This window comes from Ursus maritimus, unplaced genomic scaffold, assembly GCF_017311325.1.
Source record: "Ursus maritimus isolate PB19 unplaced genomic scaffold, ASM1731132v1 scaffold_23, whole genome shotgun sequence".
NCBI classification, from domain to species: Eukaryota; Metazoa; Chordata; class Mammalia; order Carnivora; family Ursidae; genus Ursus; species Ursus maritimus.
In genome coordinates, this window is record NW_024424786.1 from 46,788,031 (window position 1) to 46,811,881 (window position 23,851).

At 44.1% G+C, this 23,851-nt stretch overlaps 1 protein-coding gene across 6 annotated transcripts in view; it reads right to left on the minus strand.

The window, feature by feature from the left end:
- AP2A2 (adaptor related protein complex 2 subunit alpha 2) overlaps positions 1-23,851 on the minus strand; it is an 84,228-nt gene that overhangs the window by 46,322 nt on the left and 14,055 nt on the right. The window contains exon 1 of one of the 6 annotated variants that reach the window (XM_008699611.2): positions 2,189-3,018. The exons of the other annotated variants lie outside the window; for them this stretch is intronic. Within the exon in view, the coding sequence (XP_008697833.1) occupies positions 2,189-2,216 (28 nt within the window). The 5' untranslated portion in view covers positions 2,217-3,018. Of the gene's footprint in view, positions 1-2,188; positions 3,019-23,851 lie in introns of those variants that run through there. 6 annotated transcript variants of the gene reach the window in all.

Here is a 23,851-nt window from a genome sequence, read left to right on the forward strand (position 1 = left end):
TAAATAACTATAATGGGCTTCTAATTTTCTTTCTCTATGAAATTTACTGACCTACAAAATCTGATAAATCCACTTTTACCCTATGCGATGAAGTCTGGGAAGTTGTCTCCATTATAGGTAAAAGAGATGAAAGATACATTATACGCATGACAGTCAAATTTTGCCACACCCTAGATTGCTAAATTGGACTTAATCCAACAAATATTTGTGTGCATGGAGCAGGTCAGATGTGGAATGGAGATCAGACCATGTTCAGTTTTACTCCACGCTGGCCGAGTGTGGAAACCAAGGCCTAGAGAGCATGGGAGGCTTTCTAAGGGCTACACACCTTGACAAGTACTATAAAAATATAAGAAATGATTCATCACACAGGACACTGTGAGTTGTATATGAAAACACATCTCCATAAATTCCCATCACTTTGTGAAAGCAGGAGCCAAGTTTACTATGAAGTACCCTCTCCAGGCAAGTCCTTGCATGAGTGACTGCACTCGCAGTGGGAGGAAAGGCCTCCGCAGCAGCCACCCCACCAGAACACTGCCAGCCCCTGGTGCTCACAGATGCCCAGACCTGGGGCGCACCTACACTGCCCACATGCTCAGCCCTCCTCTGCCTCCCCTTGTGGAACTTATGTCACCTCCTCCAGCAAAGCAACCTCCCTCTCTCCAGGACATTCCCAGAATATCATTTATCTTTTACTGCTAACTAGCTAAAAAACAGGGCCCTAGAAAGCCCCTGACAGAGCAGGTGGTCAGGACAGGGCTACGTGGCAGGCTCACTCACCAGGCACCATTTGAGATGCCAAGACGTAGGCTAAAACAACACTTTCTGCCCTTAGGTAGGGGTCGGGGGGCTGGAGACCTTTAACAGAACAAGCACAGGTCAGCTCTGGGGAATGAGGGGTGCAGGTAGGCTGGGAGGGGGCATCCAAGCACCCTCACCAGCCCTGATGTCATGCAGGCCAGAGCCAGTCACAGTAGCTAAGATACGGAGCAGCCTGGGTGGCTCAGTCGTTAAGCGTCTGCCTTCAGCTCAGGGCGTGATCCCAGCTTTCTGGGATCGAGCCCCACATCAGGCTCCTACGCTGGGAGCCTGCTTCTTCCTCTCTCACTCCCCCTGCTTGTGCTCCCTCTCTCGATGGCTGTCTCTGTCAAATAAATTAATAAAATCTTAAAAAAAAAAAAAAAAAAGAGCAGCCAAAGGCGCCCTGAAGGGTTGGGAAGGGGGCACCAGGTAGAGCAGTGGGCTTTAACAGCCCAGGGTGGCAGGTCAAGGGCAAACTGCTTCTTAAATCATTCTCAAAAAGTGTTATCTTAGCTGAAGTAAGCTTTTTGGATTTGGCTCAAATGGCCATGAAAATGATATCTTGGTAGCCTTCTGCTTCACACCCACTCAGACTCCAGGCAGCTTCCCAACACAGCCTGGACTGACCGTAGAAGACAAAGCACTGTGCATGTGTGTGCACCTGAGTGTGCATGTGCCCGTGTGTGTATATGTGTGTGTGTGTGTGTGCACCCGTGTGTGTGTGCGTGTGTGCGCCTGGGTGTCAGTGTGCACCGTGTGTGCCTCTGTGTGTGTGCACGCATGCACCTGGGTGTGAGTGTGCACCCGTGTGGGGGGGGTGCACCCGTGTATGTGTGCGCGTGCGCCTGGGTGTGAGTGTGCACCCGTGGGTGTACGTGTGTGCGTGTGCGTGCGGGTGTCTGCGGGTATGTGCATGCCTGTGACTCCACATGTACATGTGTGCTTCTCACGAGGTGCACAGGAATCCGTTCCTGTGCTGCTCTCTCTGGTACGTGCGCTCTACTCCACTTACAGGAAAAGAGACCCCGAGCGGCAGAAAGTTACATTGTGCAGGGGTCAGATCTACAGCAGAGACTGGGAAAAGACTGGGAGGCAGTGGAAAGAAGCAGTAATGCTAAATGAGCTTTCATAAAATCTGCAGCTATTACCCAAGATTGGAAAATCACTAAATAAAACTAAAAGCACGCAGTTGTAGGGTTAACCAGCAGGAGAAACAGAAACAAATGATTAAGCCATGCTCCATCCGTGGAACAAGACCAAGGGTGAGGCAAGAAGCTGTGGCATTGTAGCCAAAGGTTTTTAAAGTGGCCAATTTACAACAAACACACAAACACACATTTTTTTCAATCAGTGCAGCTGAGGGTTCTCCTGGAGAAGAGCATACCCCAAGAGTAGGCTTTAGAGCCAGGCATGTGAGGCTGGAATCCCAGAGAAGCCTATGTTCCCTCTGCAAGTCAGGGGAAGTTACTTTACATCTCTGAGCACACTTCTTCAAAAGGAAAACCACCAAAAGCCAGGACTTCACGTAGTTCATCTGTGTGAGAGAAGGGAGAGAGGAAAGTGGCGTAACAGCCAGACCAGAGGACGGGAGAGCCGCAAGCAGACCCGGGTGAGCTCAGAAGGCTGAGTGTGAGGACCGGGGGGTGGAGCAGCCTCCCACCAACCAAGGCCATTGGGCCTGCTCTGAGTCACACTGAGCAGGAGAGGAGCAATGGGACAGGGAAGGTCCACAGAAGCAGGACAGAGGCTAGGAACCTCTGGAAGCAGTCACCAGGTAAAGACAGCAGAGGGGGGAGCACTGTGCAACAGAAAAGCCACCCTGGACCGTGCCTCCAACCAACAGCTCAGAAAACTAATTCCACATAAAAATAAGCAACAGGCAAGTACTCGAGTCAAATCCCACATCAGGAGACTATAAGAACAAAGCAAAACAGGAGCAGAACAGTATCCCCACCAACAAAGAAAGTGCCTCAGGAAGACCCAACAGAAGAGATCAAAATCAGAGCCCACTATTTCAAAATAAGCAGAGAGACATTAAGAAAAATACAGAAGACAGCTAAAAATCCAGTAGAAAAATTCAGATATTAGGCAACAGAAGTAAATTAGAAATTTAAAAAATCATTCCAGAAATGAAGAATAACCTAGAAGGAATACAAGAACAAACATAACAGAGGTCTTGACAGAAGCAGAAGATACAAGAAACATTATTTAAACCAAACAGAAATGAAGAACGAAATAAAGGATTCAAGAAAAAGTAGCAAATATTGAAAATGGACAAAGACACAACGTATGGCCAGCAGGAGTCCCTGAGGAAGACCCCCAACTAAGCAGCAGAACAGACGACAATGTGTCATTTGAAAAGACTTTCCGGAAATTACCACACCTGTACCTGGGAATATTGACCCCAAATAACACAAACCAACACCTAGTCTAATAAAAGTACTGGACTTCAGGGGCACCTGGGAGGTGCAGTCGTTAAGCGTCTGCCTTCGGCTCAGGGCGTGATCCCGGCGTTCTGGGATCGAGTCCCACATCAGGCTCCTCCGCTGGGAGCCTGCTTCTTCCTCTCCCGCTCCCCCTGCTTGTGTTCCCTGTCTCGCTGGCTGTCTCTCTCTGTCAAATTAATAAATAAAATCTTTAAAAAAAAATAAAATAAAATAAAAGTACTGGACTTTAAAGGAAAAAAAAAATCCTTTGAACATCTAAGAAGAAAGAGCAAGCAGCTTATACAGGAAGGAAAATCAGAAGATACCCTCAGATCCCAGCATCACTTCACAGCGGAAGAAAAGGGTGTGATATCTGAGCTCTGCGCAGAAAGGAAACGTGAGACCAGGACTTTCCATCCAGCACAATCAGCCCCTAGTGTGCCCGGCACAAACTTGATCAACATGTGAGATTCCAGAGCGCCATGAGCAAGCCCTGGGCCGCTCGTGGCACTCCACAGTGAATGAGCGGACAGCTGAAGTTTCTGGGGACATCAAAAGAACAGCACCGAAGTGCGGGTGAAGAAGGAGAGCATGCAGGTATCGGCACACACAGATAAAGCAGGAGAGGCGGCCAGGCCAGGTGTCCCCAGTCACCACGCTGACAGTGGCAGGCTCAGAGACTGTTGTGGGTGTAACAGGATAAAGGTCACAAGTGATGAGGAGGTCCCCTACCCAGTCACCCCCAACGTCCTTGAGATTCCTGGTGTGGACGAGGCTCAAGAGAAAACCCTGGCTGTCCCAAACAGAGCTGGAGTCCACAATGCCCTCGGGAAGCATTTTCCCTTCAAGCCGTGTATGTGTATCTCCTAGAGCTGTCCTCTGAGGAGGCTTAGAACAACAACGTCGGGTAGCCCCAAGCACCCCCATCCCCAGATGGTGCTCTGGGAGCACTACTTCCCACCACAAGAAACCAGGCTTCTTGGTAAAACTGCTGGCTGCACAAGTGGGCAAGGCCCACGACAAGCCTGGACTTCACAAGGACTACCGAAGACCACATACCACGAGGGCCACGTCAGGAACACTCAGCACCCAAACGAGGAGACTCCATTAGCCAAAGGGGGGGGGGACAGCCTGAGCTTCAAAAAGGATAAGTAGTACAGCGGACAGTGGCAAAATTCACAAAAACATTTAAATCCATAAGTTCAAAATTTTATTTAAAAAAAAAAAAGCACCTAATTAGTCACCTCGAGAGGATATTAAGGAACAAGTTAACTTGAAAACTGGGAAGTCAAAGGAAAGAACCAAGCAGCTGTTCTGCCTCTTCCACATGAAGCATCCCCCTGGGTCATCGCACAGGAAGGGAAGGGTTTCTTGATAAAAGCATTCTAACACATCCATGAAAAGCATTCTGAGAAGATCACCATGTGGCATCCTCCCAGAGGACTGACTGGAACCGAGCAGGGAGGCGGACAGCTGCTAGCGTCACAAGGCGTCAGACAGACAGCACAAGCCCCCAGGGAACAGAAGAGCATCACCTCGAGTCTGGCCAAGGTGTCAGCTATATGTGGTCTGGCCTCCGTCCCCAGCTGCCAGACAGCCAAGAGCACGGTGGCACGCACTAGGACTTCCACAACTTAATGTCCCTTACATGTCCTGGGTCTTCAATATACTGTTGTGAGGAAAAGAAAGGAACACAGATTAAAAGATGAAAGAACAGGAATGTTTAGAAATGGGCAAGACCAAACCACAGCGTTCAGGATGCATCCTTGTGTGAGAAACCTGAAAAGGACACAAAGGAACCCAATGATGGCAGCAGGTTTTGGGGGAGGTGAATGGGACAGGGCACGTGGAAGGGCCTCTGGGGCCATCGCCCGGGTGGAAGTTACAAGGATGTTCACCTTATCATAACCCATCAATCTCCAAACATAGGTTTTATGTGATGTCTCCTGTTTTAGTTTACAACAAAAAGGAGAAAAGAAGAGGAGACTGCCTATTGAGGCAGTGGATCCCTGACCTGCAGGAATGTTCACACTGAAGCTGCTGGACACTGCCCTGCCCCAGGCTGGGTCCTCGGGTCCATCTGACCACGGCTTCCCCTGCACAAAACCCAAGTCTCTCCCAAGAGCAGAGGATGCCATCCATACCTCTTGTGCGGCCTGGGTACGAGGTCCTGCTCACTGTTCATCACCCCTCCCCCTTAAGGGGGGACCCCAAGAGATTCTCTGGAATCCCTAGCCATGCTCTTCTTCCCCACCCCGAGTCCTCTGCAGCAGCCTCCCCTCCACTTCACCCCTCCAACTAAGCAGTAAGGATGTCACCTCTTCAAGAAACCCCCCCAAACCCACCCAACAGGGCGGGGTGCCCCCTCGTGTCTGCTGCCACAGTGACCTTAGTCTCCCAGGCACTTCCTGTCCCTGTCCCCACCTGATCCTCTCCCACCTCAACAGCCTTGCACAGGCACCCCCGCCACAGGGCTGGCTGGCAACCAACATAGACAAAGGAGGCTGGGCAGGACGAATGGGGCTCCCTCTCGAGGGGAGGGGCCGGTTGGCCCATACAGGAACTCCCGGGAAGAGGGGAACTCACAAGAGGGTGCGCAGACACACCTCAGCGGAAGGCCCAGTGCAGGAGCCTACCTGGGCTCAGGTTTAGGCCGGACAGCCTAAGTCACAAACTCACCCCCATCTCATGGCAGAAACACCACCATGGGGGCCAAGGAGCACCTGCCCTCACCACATAAGCCGACAGACGGAGCCCTTAACTGGACACTGGCTGCTCTGACTCTGCTGAACAAGGCTATCCCTAAGCATTAACCCTGAAAACGCCAAGGGGGAATTCCACCTGCTAACAGGCCCATCCAAGTAAGTTTTAAAGGAAATCTAGTATGACTGCAGGTGATTGATAATCCATGTGCAGATTAACACATTCACACCAACAGGTGTGTCCCAAATTTACCAAAATGCCCTGGCAGGAGGCCTCTTCCACGGCGCACCTCCATGAGGTGAGGCTACCGCAGAGCGACCTGTCCACCGGGGTCTGTCAAGAGCTTTCCTGGCAAGGGCTGGTTCATGCTCACTCATACTGTACTTCTCTCCAGGCAGAGGACCCCAACAGCAACCAAGCCACCCCCCACTGCTGGGAGCAAATCTAACAAAATGTCTTCTCTTTTTAGATGAAGCATTAGCTTTCGCGATGCAGAGAGGCTTACTGCCCACCCTGACTTCAGAAACAAATTTTGAAAGGGAAAATGTGTCAATGAGAGGAACTGGACTAGAGTGATAGGCCTCACCGGGCTTGATCTCTGTTCCACAGTGAAGAGATTCTGGTCTTTGCCACCCTCTGTGGTCTCTATCTAAAAATGCAGCAGGCCGGTCAGCCACTGAGGATATAGAGCTTGTACCCGGCAATCCCCACGGTGGACTTAGGAGCTCTGCTGGCTAATGAATAACCTGGACGAGCCCAAAACCACTGCCCAAAAACGAGCTACGATTTGTGCCCAGTAAATAGCAAAAAATGCACTCTGTGCGGATAAGCTTTGATAAAAGCTCTTGGATTTTTAGAATTACCGTCCCTGGTCATTCTTCCGGAATAACATGCTGGTTAATGATTTCTTCTTGTTTGCATGCTGAACTAATCAACTGACAGTATTAGTGTTCTGTGACCCTAAGTTTGGAAACAAAGAGTACAGGAGCCTATCACAACTTATTACAAGATACCAAACCACTAAAATCTGAAGGTAGTAAGTATGAAATTTACAATAAAACTTGGTCTAAATAAGGAATTTTAGTCTGTATATAAGATGATTTCACTGGGCGCCTGGGTGGCTCAGTCGGTGAAATGTTTGCCTTCGGCTCAGGTCACAATCTCAGGGTCCTGGGATCGAGCCCCGCATCGGGAGCCCGCTTCTCCCTCTCCCTCTTCCTCTCCCTCTGCCACTCCCCCTGCCTGTGCTCACTCTCTCTCTCTCTCTCTATCAAATAAAATAAATAAAATCTTTTTTTAAAAAAAATGATTTCACTAAGTAAACCTAAAGCCCAAAATTTATCAAATAAAAGCCTATTTTTCTTTAAGTTTATTTTTAATAATCTCTATACCCAGTGTGGGGCTCAAACTCACAACCCTGAGATCAAGAGTTACATGCTCTTCTGACTGAGCCAGCCAGGAATCCCCAAAAGCCTGTTTTTGAAGGAAGATATTTTTGCTAAAATTACACTGAAGGTGTCAGCACAGTGGTCCACAAAGTCTGCAATCGAGCCTGGACTGGAATGCCGTTAAATGTCTCAACAGCTATGCGACCTGAGGCCATCAACTTAACCTCTCTGTGCCTCGGTTTCTCCTTCATTAAATGGGAATACCATCCATCAAAGGGCTGTGATGCGGACCACACAAGATAACAAGCAAAAAGTGCACACGAAGCAGTATGACCACAGAAGGCTATAAGGATCGTCATCAGGGATATTCTCTACATTTTCTCTTTCCTAATGCACAGGAAGGATGGGTCTCAAACAGAAACCCTCAACAACAACAGATCAGAAGACTTCAAACATCAAAAGTTGTTATGCCACAGAAGATAAAGCCACTCTTATCTCTAACAAATGTTAACTGGATTATCTTTTATTGAAGTGTAGTTGACATACATTATGTTAAGTTTCAGGTATACAACATAGTGATTCAACGTTTATATTCATTCAAGAGTGACCACCACTGGGCGCCTGGGTGGCTCAGTCAGTTAAGCTTTGACTCTTGGTTTTAGCCCAGGTCATGATCTCCCAGGTGGTGAGATCGAGCCTCCCATCAGGCTCTGGTCTGCTTGAGATTCTCTCCCTCTGCACCTCCCTCCACTCATGTGCTCTTTGTCTCTGTAAATCTTTTTTTAAACGAGTGATCACCAGTATAAACCTAGCTCTGTCAGCATACAAAGTGGCTACACTATTACCTATCACCAGTATAAACCTAGCTCTGTCAGCATACAAAGTGGTCACACTATTACCTATCACCAGTATAAACCTAGCTCTGTCAGCATACAAAGTGGTCACACTATTACCTATGCATTACATCCCCATTCATTTTATAACTGCTAGTCTGTACCTTTTAACCTCCTTCCCCTTTTTTGATCAAGCCCCAACCCCTCCATGGCAACCACCAGTATGTTCTTGGTATTTTTTTTTTTAAGATTTATTTGGGAGAGAGAGAGGAAGCACACATGCAAGCAGGGAGGAGGGGCAGAGGGAAAGAGAGAGAACCCCAAGCGGACTCCACGCTGAGAGCAGAGCCCAACTCGGACTCAATCTTAGACCCTGAGATAATGACCTGAGCTGAAATCAAGAGTCAGGCGTCCCACCAGTGTGTTCTCATGTCTATGAGTCTGTTTCTGTTTTGTCTTGTTTGTTCATTCGCCTGTTTTTTCAGATTCCACATTTAAGTGAAATCATACGGTATTTGTTTTTCTCTGACTTATTTCACTTAGCATAATACCCTCTAGGTCCACCCATGCTGATGCAGGTGGTACGATGACATTCTTTTTTTTCTTTTTTTTTTTTTTGGAGAGGAAGAGAGAATCTCAAGCAGACTCCCCACTGAGCATAGAGCCCAATGCGGGGCTCAATCTCAGGACCCTGAGGTTGTGACCCGAACCGAAATCAAGTCAGATGTTTAACTGACTGAGCCACCCAGGTGCCCCTTATTCTTTATAGCTGAATAATATCCCTGTGTGTGTGTGTGTGTGTGTGTGTGTGTGTGTGTGTGCGCGCGTGTACATGAGAAGTGCATATCAGCCATATCTTCTTTACCCCTTCATTTATCAATAGACACTTAAGTTGCTTCCCCATCTTAGCTACTGTCCATAATGCTGCAATGAACACAGGGGTCAAGGATCATTTTGAGTTAGTGTTTTTGTTTTCTCCAGATAAATACCCAGAAGTGGAATTACAAAATCCTATGGTATTTTAATTTTTTTTTAAGATTCATCTATTTATTTGAGAGAGAGAGAGAGCGAGCATGCGCACGAGCGGAGGAAGGGGCAGAGGCAGCGGGATAGTGTCTTAAGCAGACCCTGCGCTGAGCGTGGAGCCCGGCGGGGGCTCAATCTCAGACCCGGACATCACAACCCAAGCTGCAACCAAGAGTCAGGTGCCCAACTGACTGTGCCAGCCAGACACCCCAGTATTTTAATTTTTGGGAACCACCACACTATTTCCATAGTGGTTGCACTAAATTTCATCCCTACCAACTGTGCTCGAGGGTTCCCTTTTCTCCACATCTTCACCAACACTTATGATTACTTATCTCTTTGACAGCAGCCATTCTGACAGGTGTGAGGGGGTGTCTCACTGTGGCTTTGATTGTATTTCCCTGATGATGAGTGATGTGGAGCGTCTTTCCATGTGTCTGTTGGCCATGGTATATCTTAACAACTTTACTGTGATGTAATTCATACATCGTATAATTCACTCATTTAAAGTACATAATTCAATGGCTTTTAATATATTCACAGAGTTGTAGATTAATCACCACAATCTAATTTTAGAAAATTTTCACCTCTCCAGAAAGAAACCCCATGCCCTTTAGCAGTCACTCACCAGTGCCTCCCTCTTCGAGCCCCTGGCAGTCACCAATCCACCACCTGTATAGATTTCCTTCCTCTGAACATTTCAGATAAATAGCATCTTTATATGATCGTTCGTGATTGGCTTCTTTCACTTAGTATGTTTTCAAGGTAGCATGAATCAGTATTCCATCTCTTTTTATTGCTGAATAATGCTACATTACAGTTGATCCTGGAACAACATGGGTTTAAACTGTGCAGGTCCACCTAGAGGTGAATTTTTTCAATAAATACAGTATAGTACTATAAATGTATTTTCCTTATGATTTTCTGAATAACACATTCTTTTCTCTAGCTTACTTCATCGTAAGACTATTGTATATAGTGGTGCCTGGGTAGCTCAGGAGGCTAAGCATTCAACTATTGATTTCGGCTCAGGTCATGATCTCCAGGTGGTAAGATGGACCACCATGGCAGGCTCCTCACTCAGCAGCGGGTCTGCTTGGGATTCTCTCTCTTTCCCTCTGCCCCTCACCCCCGCTCGCACACATACATGTACTCTAAAATAAATAAATAAATCTTTAAAAAAAAGAAAAAAGAATATACTATATAGTACATACTACAACAAAATATGTATTGACTGTTTATGTTACCAGTTAGGCTTCTAGTCAATAACAAGCTATTAATAAAGTTTTGGGGGTGGGGGGGGCAAAAGTTACACACAAATTTTTTAATGCACAGGTGTCAGTGCCCCTAACACCACATTGCTCAAGGATCAACTCTATATGGATATACCATATTTTGCTATCTATTCATCATTTGATGGATTTTTGGGTTGTTTCCACTTTTGGCTACTATGAATAATGTTGCTATGAACACTGGTATAGAAGTGTGTGAACATGTTTCCATTTCTCTCGAGTGGACACCTAGGAGCAGAATTGGTGGGTCATATGATAATTCTTATGTTTAACATTTTAAGGAACTAACAAGATGTTCTCCCAAAGGATAGCACCATTTTATACCACCACGAGAAAAGAATGAGGGTTCCGATTTCTCCACAACTTTCCAACACCTGCTATGGTCCACCATTTTTCCCCCCAACATTTTTATTATACCCATCCTAATGAGTGTGAAGCGATATCTCACTGTGGTTTTTGCATTTGTCTGATGGCTTTTAATGTGCTTATTGGACATTTGTATAACCTCTTTGGAAAAATGTATATTCAAATACTTTAACCATTTTTAATTGAGTTGTCTTCTACTCAGCTCTTTATGTATTCTGGATACAAACCTTTTATCAAATATATGACTTTCAAATATTTTCTCTTATTCTTTGGTTGTCTTTTCACTTTTTTTTGGTTAAAGTTTTTTTTTTAATATATGTATTTTATTTATTTATTTGAGAGAGAGCATGAGCAGGAAGGAGGGGCAGAAGGAGAGGAAGAAGCAGGCTCCCGGCTGAGCAGGAAGCCCGACACAGGCCCTGATCCCAGCACCCTGGGATCACGACCCAAGCCGAAGGCAGATGCTCAACGGACTGAGCCACCCAGGCGCCCCTAAAGTTTTATCTATTTAAGTAATCTCTATACCCAACATGGGCCTCAAACTCACGGCCTCAAGACTGAGTGTCATGCTCCACTGACTGAGCCAGTCATATGCCCTTGACTTTTCACTTTCCTGATAGCATTCTGAAGCATGAAAGTTTTTAATTTTGATGAAGTCTAATTTTTTTGTCACTTATACTGTCAATGTATCTGAGAAACCATTTCCCAAGGTCACAAAAATTTACTCCTATGTTTTCTTTTAAGAGTTCTACAACTTGGGGCGCCTGGGTGGCTCAGTCGTTGAGCGTCTGCCTTCGGCTCAGGGCATGATCCTGGCGTTATGGGATCGAGCCCCACATCAGGCTCCTCTGCTATGAGCCTGCTTCTTCCTCTCCCACTCCCCCTGCTTGTGTTCTCTCTCGCCCGGCCCTCTCTCTGTGTCAAAAAAAATAAAAAATCTTTAAAAAAAAAAAAAAGGAGTGCATCATCCAGAATGAATGGTGCCTACTTTTACCTGCTGTGCAGACCCATGGACAAGGGGGAGTTTCACAAATAAAGGCCTCATTTACTAGTCAAGGCTCCTCCACGGGAAGCCTGCTTCTTCCTCTTCCACTCCCCCTGCTTGTGTTCCCTCTCTCTCTGGCTGTCTCTCTGTCAAATAAATAAATAAAATCTTTTAAAAAAAATAAGAGTTCTACAGCTTTAGCTTTTGCATTTAGGTTTATGATCCATTTTGAGCTAATTTTTGTGTACAGTGTGAGGCAGGGGTTAATTTCATTCTTTTACATGTGGATGTCCAGTTCTCCCAGCACCATTTGTTTAAAAGACTATTTTGGGGGCGCCTGGGTGGCTCAGCAGTTAAGCATCTGCCGTCAGCTCAGGGCGTGATCCCAGGACCCTGGGATCGAGCCCCACATCTGGCTCCCTGCTCGCCAGGAAGCCTGCTTCTTCCTCTCCCGCTCCCCCTGCTTGTGTTCCCTCTCTCGCTGGCTGTTTCTCTCTCTGTCAAATAAATAAATAAAATCTTTTTAAAAAATAAATAAATAAAATAAAATAAAAGACTATTCTTTTTTTTTTAAGATTTTTATTGGAGCACCTGGGTGGCTCAAGTCGTTAAGCGTCTGTCTTCGGCTCGGGGTGTGATCCCAGGGTCCTGGCATCGAGCCCCACATCAGGCTCCCTGCTCGCCAGGAAGTCTGCTTCTCCCTCTCCCACTCCCCCTGCTTGTGTTTCCTCTCTCACTGGCTGTCTCTCTCTGTCAAATAAATAAATAAAATCTTTAAAAAATATACAAAGCAGGGGGAGTGGGAGAGGGAGAAGCAGGCTTCCTGGCAAGCAGGGAGCCAGATGTGGGGCTCGATCCTAGAACACTAGGATCACAACCCGAGCCGAAGGCAGATGCTTAACAACTGAGCCACTCAGGCACCCCTAAAAGACTGTTCTTTTCCCTCACTGAACTGTCTTGGTATTCTTGTCAAAAATCAAATGATCAAAAATGTAAAGATTTATTTCTGTATTCTCAGTATTATTCTATTAATCTATATATCTACCCTTATACCATAACAACACTGTCTTGATTATTTTGAACTAAGTTTTAGAATAGGAAAGTGAATGCACCAACTTTGCTCATCTTTTCCAAAACTGATTTGACTACTATGAGTCCTTTGAATTTCTATATGAATTTTAGAATCAGCTTATCTCGGGGGCGGGGGGGAGGCACCTAGGATTTTTTTTTAATAAAGATTGCATTAAATCCATAAATTAATTGGGGATTATTGATATCTTAACAATACCGTCTTCCAATCCATAAACATGGGATGTCCTTCCATTTATTTAGGACTCCTTTACTCCCTTTCAACAATCATTTGTAGTTAAGTGTACAAGCCTTACACTTCGTTAGAATTTATTCCTATGTATTTTATTCTGGGGCTCAAACTCACAACCCTGAGATCAAGAGTTGTCACATGCTCTACTGACTGAGCCAGTCAGGTGCCCCTGTATTTTATTCTTTTTGATGCTGTTATAAATAGAATAGTTTCCCTCATTGTTAGTGTAGAGAAATACCATCGATCTTTCTATATTGATTTTATATACTACAACCTTGCTCAATCAATTTAAATTCTAACAGTTTTCTGGTGGATTCCTTATTATTTTCTAAATAAAGAACGATGTCAGCTATACATAGGGATCATTCTATTTCTTCCCAACCTGAATGCCTTTTATTCCTTTCTCTTTTGTCACTGCCCAGGCTACAATCTCCAGTATTAAAGAGGAGCAGTGAGAGCAAACATTCTTGTCATGTTCCTAATCTTAGAGGGAAACACTCAGTCTCTCACCATTAAACTAGGTCTTAGCTGTGGCCTTTTATAGATACCCTTTATCAAATCAAGAAGTTCCCTTGGGGCGCCTGGGTGGCTCAGTCGTTAAGCGTCTGCCTTCGGCTCAGGGCGTGATCCTGGAGTCCTGGGATCGAGCCTCACATCAGGTTCCTCGGCTGGGAGCCTGCTTCTTCCTCTCCCACTCCCCCTGCTTCTGTTCCCTCTCTCGCTGGCTGTCTCTCTCTGTCAAATAAATAATTTTTTTAAAAAATTATTAAAAAATAATAAAAAAAAGAAGTTCCCTCATATTTCTAGTTTATTGAGTATTTTTATAATTAAAGTGTACTCGGGGACACCTGGGCAGTTCAGTCAGTTAAGCGTCTGCCTTCGGCTCAGGTCATGATCCCAGGGTTAAAAAATAAATAAATAAACAAGAATATTTTAGCTTCTATACTCATAATGGACATTATACTGTAGTTTTCTTTCCTATAACGCGTTTGTCTAGTTCTGTTATCAGGGTAATAATTACCTCAGAATGAGTTGGAGAATATTCCTTCCTCTTCTATTCCTTTTTTTTTTTTTTTTAAGATTTCTTTTTAATTTATTTATTTGAGAGAGAGCACAAGCAGGGGGAGCAGCAGAGGGAGAGGGAGAAGCAGACTCCCGGCTGAGGAGGGAGCCCAACATTGGGTTTGATCCCCAAGAGCCAAGCTAAAGGCAGATGCTTCACCGAGTGAGCCACCCAGGTGCCCCTTCTATTTCTTTTCAAAGAGTCTGTAAAGGATCCGAACTGTTTAAGTTTTTGATAGAATTTACCAGTAAAGCCATCTGGGCCAGGATTTATTCTTGTGGGAATGTTTAAATTACTAATACAATTTCTTACTTGTTATAAACCTATGCAGATTTTTTTGTTTCTTCTGGAGTCAATTTCAGTTATTTGTGTCTTTCTATGAATTTTTCCATCTTATTTATCTAATTTTTGGTATACAATAACTCACAGCATTCCATTATAATACTTTTTATTTCTGTAAAGTCAGTAGTAATGGCCCTTCTTTCGTTCTTGATTTTAGTAATTGAGTCTTTTCTTTTTTTCTTGGTCATTCCAGCTAAAGGGTTGTCAGTTTTGTGGATCTTTTCAAAGAACCAATCTTTGATCTAATGTTTGTTATCTTCTTCTTTCTGCTTCCTCTGGGTTTTGTTTGCTCTTTTTCTTCCAGATTCTTACACTGAAATATCAGGTTCATGATCTGAGATCTCCTTCCTTAAATAGGCATTTATAGCTGTAAATTTCCCCCAAGTACTGTTGTTACTGCATCCCTTACAGTTTGGTATGTCGGGTTATTTTCATTTATCTTAAGTATTTTTTTAATCTCCCTTTGCTGAGGGAGGTCAGCAAGAAGATGTGATCCCCAGTTAACTCATGAACGAGACACAGGCGATCGGCAGGTCCTCACCCCATCCTGTCCTTGGAACATGGGTTCCACTTGCCTTCTCCTCTCCCAAAAGCTGTCCCAAGTACAAGTACGCTGACTCAAGACAGCGATGCGGTACGAAGACTATCCGGATGGTATATGTGACTGAATCCAGTTAAGGCTTCTATACAAACTTTTGAGCAGATTTGGTAAGCGGATGCAAAATCCGTTAGTCTCGCAGCTGCTCAACCTCGTACGTAAGTTGTTTTGCTTATTAAACCTGCCGCCTACTGATTTGGAGCGGCCTGCCTCTTTGGTCCGTCTCTCCCTGCCCCCCAAATACAGGGCCCAGTCTCAGACCACACCCAGGAAGCTCCCAAGGAGCTTACAAACCAACACCTGTGTTTTCTTCTTCGACCCAGTGGTTATTTAGGAGGGCATTTAATTTTCACGCATTTGTAAATTCTCCAAATTTCCTTCTGTTACTGATTTCTAATTTCATCCTGTTGTGGTTGGAGAACATACTTTGTATGATTTCAACCCCTTTAAATTTACTGAGGCTTTTTATGACACTCTATTTTGAAGTATGTTCCACGTGCGATGGAGAAGAAAGTGTGTACTCTGCTCTCGTTGGGTGGAAACAGTCCACAGATGCCTGTTAGGTCTGCTCGGCTTACAGTGCTGAGTCTCCTATCCACGGCTAGTCACATCTAATTGTGTATCTACTACTGAGAGTCATGTACTGAGGTCTCCAACGATTATAATTGTCTATTTCTCCCCTTCAGTTCATCATGTATTTTGTTCTATGGATTTGGGGGCTCTGTTATCACTTATACTATATTTGATATATACTTTGATTATACTTATATTTGATGTATCTTGAGAGATTCACTCTTTATCATTATAAAATGTTCTTCTAGGTCTCTAAATTTTTGTCTTAACGTCTATTTTGTCTGATCTTAGTATAGCCCCTTCAGCTCTCTTCTGATTACTATTTGCAAGACACATTATTTTTCTTCCTTGTACTTGTTACCTTTTAATCTATAGTCTTTTCAAGACAGTGTACAGTTGGATTTTTTTTAAAAATCCATTCTGCCAACCTCTGCTTTAAAAAAAAAAAAAATAGGCTCAACACAAGGCTTGAACTCACAACCCTGAGACTAAGACCTGAGATGTTATCAAGAGTCAGACACTCAACCAACTGAGCCACCCAGGTGCCCCCAGTCTCTGCTTTGTAATTCAAGTGTTTAATCCGTTTACATCTAAACTAATTACTGATAAGGTAGGGTTCCTATCTGCCATCTCGCTGTATTCTCCCTGTATCTTGCAGCCCGTCCCTATATTCCTCCATTACTGTCTTCTTCTGTGTTAGTACTTTTTAGTGCACCACTTTAATTCCTTTGTTTCTTCTGCTGTACTTTTAGCTAGTTAATAGTTGCCTAGAGATTATAATTAACACCTTAACACAATCCAGTCTGAGTTAATATGAACTTAATTGTAATAGTATAGAGAAATTTTTGTCCAAAATATGTCGTCTGTTCTCTTCCCCCTCCTTTGTACTATGTCATACAAATTACATCTCTAGGGGCGCCTGGGTGGCACAGCGGTTAAGCGTCTGCCTTCGGCTCAGGGCGTGATCCCGGAGTTCTGGGATCGAGCCCCACATCAGGCTCTTCTGCTATGAGCCTGCTTCTTCCTGTCCCACTCCCCCTGCTTGTGTTCCCTCTCTCGCTGGCTGTCTCTATCTCTGTCAAATAAATAAATTTAAAAAAGTCTTAAAAAAAAAAATTACATCTCTATACATTATAAGCCCATCGTTACAGTTTTATTTAAACTGTATTTAAATTAATTAAGAGGGGCGCCTGGGTGGCACAGCGGTTAAGCGTCTGCCTTTGGCTCAGGGTGTGATCCCGGCGTTATGGGATCAAGCCCCACATCAGGCTCCTCCGCTATGAGCCTGCTTCTTCCTCTCCCACTCCCCCTGCTTGTGTTCCCTCTCTCACTGGCTGTCTGTATCCTGTCAAATAAATAAATAAAATCTTTAAAAAAAAAAAAAATTAATTAATTAATTAATTAAGATTGTCTTATGCAGTTGTCTTTTAAACCAGATAAAAGACAAAGTTATTTTAAAAAATTATGCTTTTATACTTACCTACACAGTTGTCTTTACCATTACTCTTTATTTCTTCATGTATTCTATTATTTAATGCCTCTCATTTCAGCCTAAAGCACTCCCTTTAGTATTTATTGTAGGGCAGGTCTGCAAACAACAAATTCCCTTGCTCTTGTTTATTTAATAATATCTTAATTTCTCCATTTTTGAAGGGTGCTTTTGCTCTACACACAATTCTTGGTTGACAATCTTTTTCTTTCAGCATTTTGTAGATGTCAGCCCACTGCCTCCTGAGCTCCGTGGTTTTACACAAGAAGTGAGGTGTTAATCTTGAGGATCTCTCAAAAATGATGTCACTTTCCTCACTGCTTTCAAGAGTATCCCTATGTCTTTGTCTTTCAACAGTTTGACTATGGCGTGTCTAGATACTGAGCTCCTTAGGTTTATGCTATCTGGAGGTCATCTTGGATATGCAGACTGATGTTTGTGACCAAATTCAGGGAGTTTATGTCTTCAAATAATCTTTGTGCACCTTTCTCCTATTCCTCTCTTTATAGGACTCTAATTATTGATATATCAGTATGCTAGATGATGTTCCACAGATCTCGAGGCTCTGTTCATTTTTTTTAAGATTTTATTTATTTATTTATTTATTTGAGAGAGAAAGTGTGCAACCAAGAGAGAACAGAAGCAGGGAGGGGCTGAGGGAAAAGGAGAAGCAGACTCCACTGCTGAGCAGGGAACCAACCCGATGCAGGGCTCGATCCCAGGACCCCAGTATCACGACCTGCGCCAAAGGCAGACGCTTAAGAGACTGAGCCACCCAGGCGCCCCTGTTCATTTTTCTTTATTCTGTTTTTCTTCCTGTTCCTCAGATTGGATCTATACTTACCTTGATATTGATCTTAATTTAATTATCTTAACAAACCTACTCTCAAATTCACTGATTCTTTCTTCTGCCAGCCCAAATCTGCTGCTAAGGCCCTCTAGTAAATTTTTCAATTAGTTATTATATTTTCAACTCCAGAGTTTCTATTTGGCTTTTTTTTTTTTTAATAATTTCTACCTCTTCTTTGATATGCTCTATTTGGTGAGTCTCATTTTCATGTTTTTCTTTAATTCTATAGACACAGTTTAAGTTCTTGGAATAGATTTATAATAGCAGATTTAAAGTCCTTGTCTAATAAATTCAACATCTGGACCCTTTCAAGGATAGTTTCTACTGACTACTTTTTTTCCTGTGTATAGACTATATTTTCCTTTCTCTTCGCACATCTCATAATTTTTTATTGAAAACTGGGCATTTTAGGTAATATAATGTGGCAACTCTGGAAATCAAAATGCTCCCCTCCCCAGGGACTGTTGTTGCTGTTTGCTGTTGTTGTTGTTGCGTTTGTTTCTTTAATGACTTTCCTGAACTAGTTCTGTAAAGTCCGTAATTCCCTAGAGTTTACAACTACTGAAGTCCTTGCTCAGTTAACTTAGTGGTCAGTTCACAACTGGTCAGGGGTCTCCTTAAGTGCCTTAAGTGAGTGTCCCAGACATTGCCGAGGAATTCTGTGTGTTGAAGCCTTTCAATACTCGGGCAGATTATAACTCTACCTTTGCCTTCACTTCCTACTTGCACAGGGACTCAAGATTAGCCAGAGGTGAGAGACTGGGCCTTCTCAAGTCTTTCCTAGGCATACATACAATCCTGCACTCACGCAGCTGTCCAGATCCACAGAAATCTGTCAGAGGTTTTCAAAGCCCCCTGGTGGCATATCATTCTCCACATCTTCCTTCGAAGATTTTGGCCACACTCCTGTTTGCCCGTAACTGTAATATTAAACAACTGTCACTGACTGCATTCCACAACACACTAGGACACGGCTTTCCCACTGAACAAAGTCAAATAATGTTAAGTTCTGCAAATGGGGCTTTTCCAGAAAGCTGAAGGACTGACCAAACAGTAACAGTGCTCTAAGAACAGGACTTTTTGAGGGGCTCCAAACCCAATCTGTCCTTTTCAGTGGCTGCGAGGCTGCTCGTTTTCACAGCTACATGGTTGTGAAGCTGATTATTTTCAATGCCACTACAAATCATGGGGGAGGAGAAGGAGAGCAGCTCAAGTTCGAGGTTCAACAGTTTCGCTGAATAAATCTTCCTGAGACTGTTTTAATCTTTAGTCATTTCCAGAGCTCTGACAAAGTTGATTTGGACCATTTTGCCACTGTTTTCATTGCTTTTATGGAGGGATGGATCTATGGCGGTTCTCATTCCACCATTCTGAGTAAACAGCAATTCTGCTATAGACTCAAAGCCACTACAAATAAAGAGTACTTTACCATTCATGCCCTGTCAATTCTGATTTCTATATCGCCAAAATCCACCCTACCTTTCCATTCCTACTCCCTTGATTCAGACCTTCACCATCTCCTAGACCAAAGCAATTAATCTTTTCCTGATTTTTCTGCCTCTAAGCCTAGTCTAAAATCCACTCTCTGTATTCAAAATTACTGTTCCACTAATAAAAAATAAGTTGCATAGTGTCACTTTCCTGCTTAAAATACATCAGTGGACCACATCTCACAGAGGAGATTCCCCATGATCTGGTTTCAGCCTGTCTCTCCTACCTTGTTCTACTGCCACAACCCCACCTTGACCCACCTAGACACTACTCATACTAAAAACCACCCACAACTTTGTGCGTCCTGCTGTCACTCATGCCTCTCTTCAGTGTGATGCATGGTGCTCCCCACTTTCCTGAATCATCTCCTTACACTGTGAGCTTAGCAAGGCCTAACCCAAGTATTACCCCTGTATTACCATGCCTAACCACTCTCTCCTAAGCTGATTATCACTCGTTTTCACTATTCAGTTCACACCACTTAACACTATGCATTCAAGGGCTTGAGCAACTCTGAGGACAGAGACCATGTCTCATTATTCCCAGTGTTTAGTATGCAAAAGCAAACAAACAAACAAAAAAGCCACAGTCTTTATAATGCTCTACAAAGGCCTTACATACCTCTCGTCTCCCCACCTCCATTACCACTCTGACCTAACCTCCTACTCCCTTCCTTTTGGCTTGCTCTATTGCAGCCTCATAGGCCTCCTGTTTCTTCTATACACTGGTCATCTTCCCCCAACGAAAGCCTTTGTACTTGTTGTTCCCTCTGTCCTACATGTTCTCCCCACTAATTTCTATATGGCCCAGTGCCTTCAAGTCTTGCTCACTGGTTACTTTCATAGCAAGACCAATCCTGGTCACCCTATTTGGAGTTAAAAACCCACAACCCCATATTCCCCACCACCTTCTCTCCTTAATTTCTCTCTATTGTACTTATTGTCTTCCAACGTAAGATATAATTTTCTTTTTATTTTCCATCTCCATCTCCCAGAATGTAAGTAAGCTCCATGTGAGCAGGCGGTGTTGTATGTTTTATTCACTGGTATAGCCTCTGGAACCCAGGACAGCACCTGGAATTTAGTAGGTACTCCACAGATGTTCAGAGAGGAAAGAATGCCCAGCATATAGTACGTGTTAATAACAGCATACATCTGAGTACTTATAATGTGCTAAACTGTCCCAAGAGCTTATATGCAATTGAGCTAAGAAACAACTAACACTGGGGGTGCCTGGGTGGCTCAGTTGGTTAAGCATCCAGCTCTTGGTTTCGGCTCAGGTCAGGATCTCAGGGTCATGAGATCAAGCCCAGCATCAGGCTCTGAGCTCAGCAGGGAGTCTGCTTGAGATTCTTTCTCCCTCTCCCTCTCCCTCTCCCTCTGCCCCTCTTGCTCACATTCCTTCTTGCTCTCATAAATAAATAAATAAATAAATAAATAAATAAATAAATAAATAAATCTAAAGAAAGAAAGAACATTGATTAAGCACTAAGACTGCCACCAACACAGGTGATGTTTTTGTCTCCAACAGAAAACTCTCCTTCCAGGTCCTAAGTCTTGTCCATTTCTCCTCCAAAAAAAATATTCTATTCTCACTCTCTCCATTGTCACCGTCTTGTCTGGACTCTCACAACTTTTACTTTCCTCTCCTGGCTCCTTCAACCTATTTTCCACACAGAAGCCAAGGTAATCTTTTACACAGAATTAGCCCGGTTACTTACGTGATTTTCTTTAGCAGCTTCCTACATACCTAAGAGAAACTCAAACTCGGTGCCAGAGCCTTCAAAGCCCGGTGTGTTCTGGCCTCCACCCAGTAATCTGCTTTCATTCTGTGACTCTGCCTCTCATTCACTATGCTCTAGCTGCGCTGGTCTTTCAGGTCCTGAAGCAGCCGTTCTCCCCTCAGGAAGCTGGTCCCAGCTCAACTTCAGGACCCAGGTCACAGGTTGCTTCTTCAGAGAGGCCTTCTAGGAACACTCTACCTAAGTATTCTCTCTTTTAGGCTCCACCATGATGAAGTATACTCTAAAAACTATTTCTATTTTTAAAGTTTGAATTCAGAGTTTAAAGTAACTCTTTGGAAAATGTAAGTATCCAAACTCCTCTGGACTGAGTCAACATTACCAATAAGATAATCTACTGACTTCACCACAAAGAGAAATTTCCACTTACTATATTCAATTACCAGCAAAAAACTGCCTCATCGACACAGATCATGTCTATGGAACAAAATCCTATTAGATGCCTATCTCCTTGCTTTGATTCTGGGTTTCAGAGCATCACAAACGAAACCTGTATATACTGTATTGTTCTGTTTAATGGAGAACAAGATCCTCCCTGCTTGCCTGCTTCAGGTAAGAACTAGAAAAAATGCCACAGAATCACACGGTCTCTTTAAATTCCACTTAGAGGGGCACCTAGGTGGCTCAGTCTATTAAGCATCTGCCTTCAGCTCAGGGCATGATCCTGGAGTCCTGGGATCCGGCTCCCTGCTCAGCAGGGCAGTTTGCTTCTCCCTCTGCCCCCACTCGTGTTCTCTCTCACTCACTCTCTCTCTCAAATAAATCAATAAAATCTAATAAATAAATAAATTCCACTTAGAAACACATGCCAGAGGTGCCTGGGTGGCTCAGTGGGTTAAGTGTCTGCCTTCAGTTCAGGTCATAATCCCAGGGTCCCAGGACTGAGTCCCACATCAGGCTGCCTGGTCAACAGGGGGCCTGCTTCTCCCCTCCCTCTGCTGCTCCCCCTGCTTGTGCTCTCCTACTCTCGCTCTCTCTCAAATAAATAAATCTTAAAAAAAAAAAAAGAAGAAAGAAAAGAGAAGAAACATATGCCAAACAAGCTTTATAATAAGAACTACATTATAAAATTAGATTTATTTTTTTTAATTTTTAATTTATTTATTTGATAGAGAGAGAGCAGGCGAGCACAAGTAGGCAGAGCAGCAGGCAGAGGGAGAGGGAGAAGCAGGCTCCCTGCTGAGCAGAGAGCCCAATGCAGAACTTGATCCCAGAACCCTGGGATCATGACCCAAGCCGAAGGCAGACGCTTAACTGACTGAGCCAACCAGGCGCCCCTAAAATTAGATTTGATAATAAAAGGTATTACTACTTCATTTGAGAATTAGAAAGTAAAAATACTAAAGTCAAATTATTATTTCCCAAGCTGTGGTTAATCCAAAGTATTAAAAAATGGCCATAAAGGTCATGAAGTCCGTGTGTAAAATATATAAAAATTAGGGGGTAGTTGGGTGGCTCAGTCAGTTAAACATTCAACTCTTTTTTTTTTTTTTAAGATTTTATTTATTTATTCGACAGAGATAGAGACAGCCAGCGAGAGAGGGAACACAAGCAGGGGGAGTGGGACAGGAAGAAGCAGTCTCATAGCAGAGGAGCCTGATGTGGGGCTCGATCCCATAACGCCGGGATCACGACCTGAGCCGAAGGCAGACGTCCAACCGCTGTGCCACCCAGGCGCCCCTAAACATTCAACTCTTGATCTCAGCTCAGGTCTCACCTCAAGAGTTGTGAGTTCAAGCTCCATGTTGGGCTCCATGCTGGCTGGGCATGAAGCCTACTTTAAAAAAAAAAAATGTGTATATATACGTGTATATATATGTGTGTGTATATATATACACATACACACACACACACAGACACACAATATATAAAATTAGTCCAAATCTTACTTAAAAGAAAAAGACTGTATGGTAAGAGCAGTCACCACAATTTGGGATGGAGGAAAGAGATGATCAAGTGGTAACTACTCAGGCTAACAGAGCCTGCAAGAGGGAGAACCAGTAAAAAACAACCCTTTCCAGAGAAGCTGAAAAGGCTCCGGAATTGAAAATGTCAGGTGCGTCAGGAGGTGGACATCAGGAGGAGAGCTAAGTCTATGTAAGGAGCAGCGGGCTCCCTTCAGCAGACCCTGCAGTCAGGCAACCTACTCCCCCAATCCCAGCAGAAGACTAGAGGTTTCCCCCCTGGAAAAGCAGGAACACAGAAGCTCTAGCCCTGGTGACACCAATGAGTGCTGGGATAAGGTGCCACACTAAGAAAAGCACAACTGAGTGAAAGACTCACTGATGGTGAAACACCCCCCCCCAGAATAATGGCAGCTGGGCTTACAATACCCACCTACCTTACCAAGCAAGAGATGAGACTGAAGGGTCATTCTGGAAGAGACTGAAGAGACAACTGACACGTAGGTTCCCCCAATGACAGAGACCCCTCATCCATCACCATGCAGGGAGGCCTCCCACCGAAGCGCTGACCATGTTGGCCAATGCTAGTACATGTG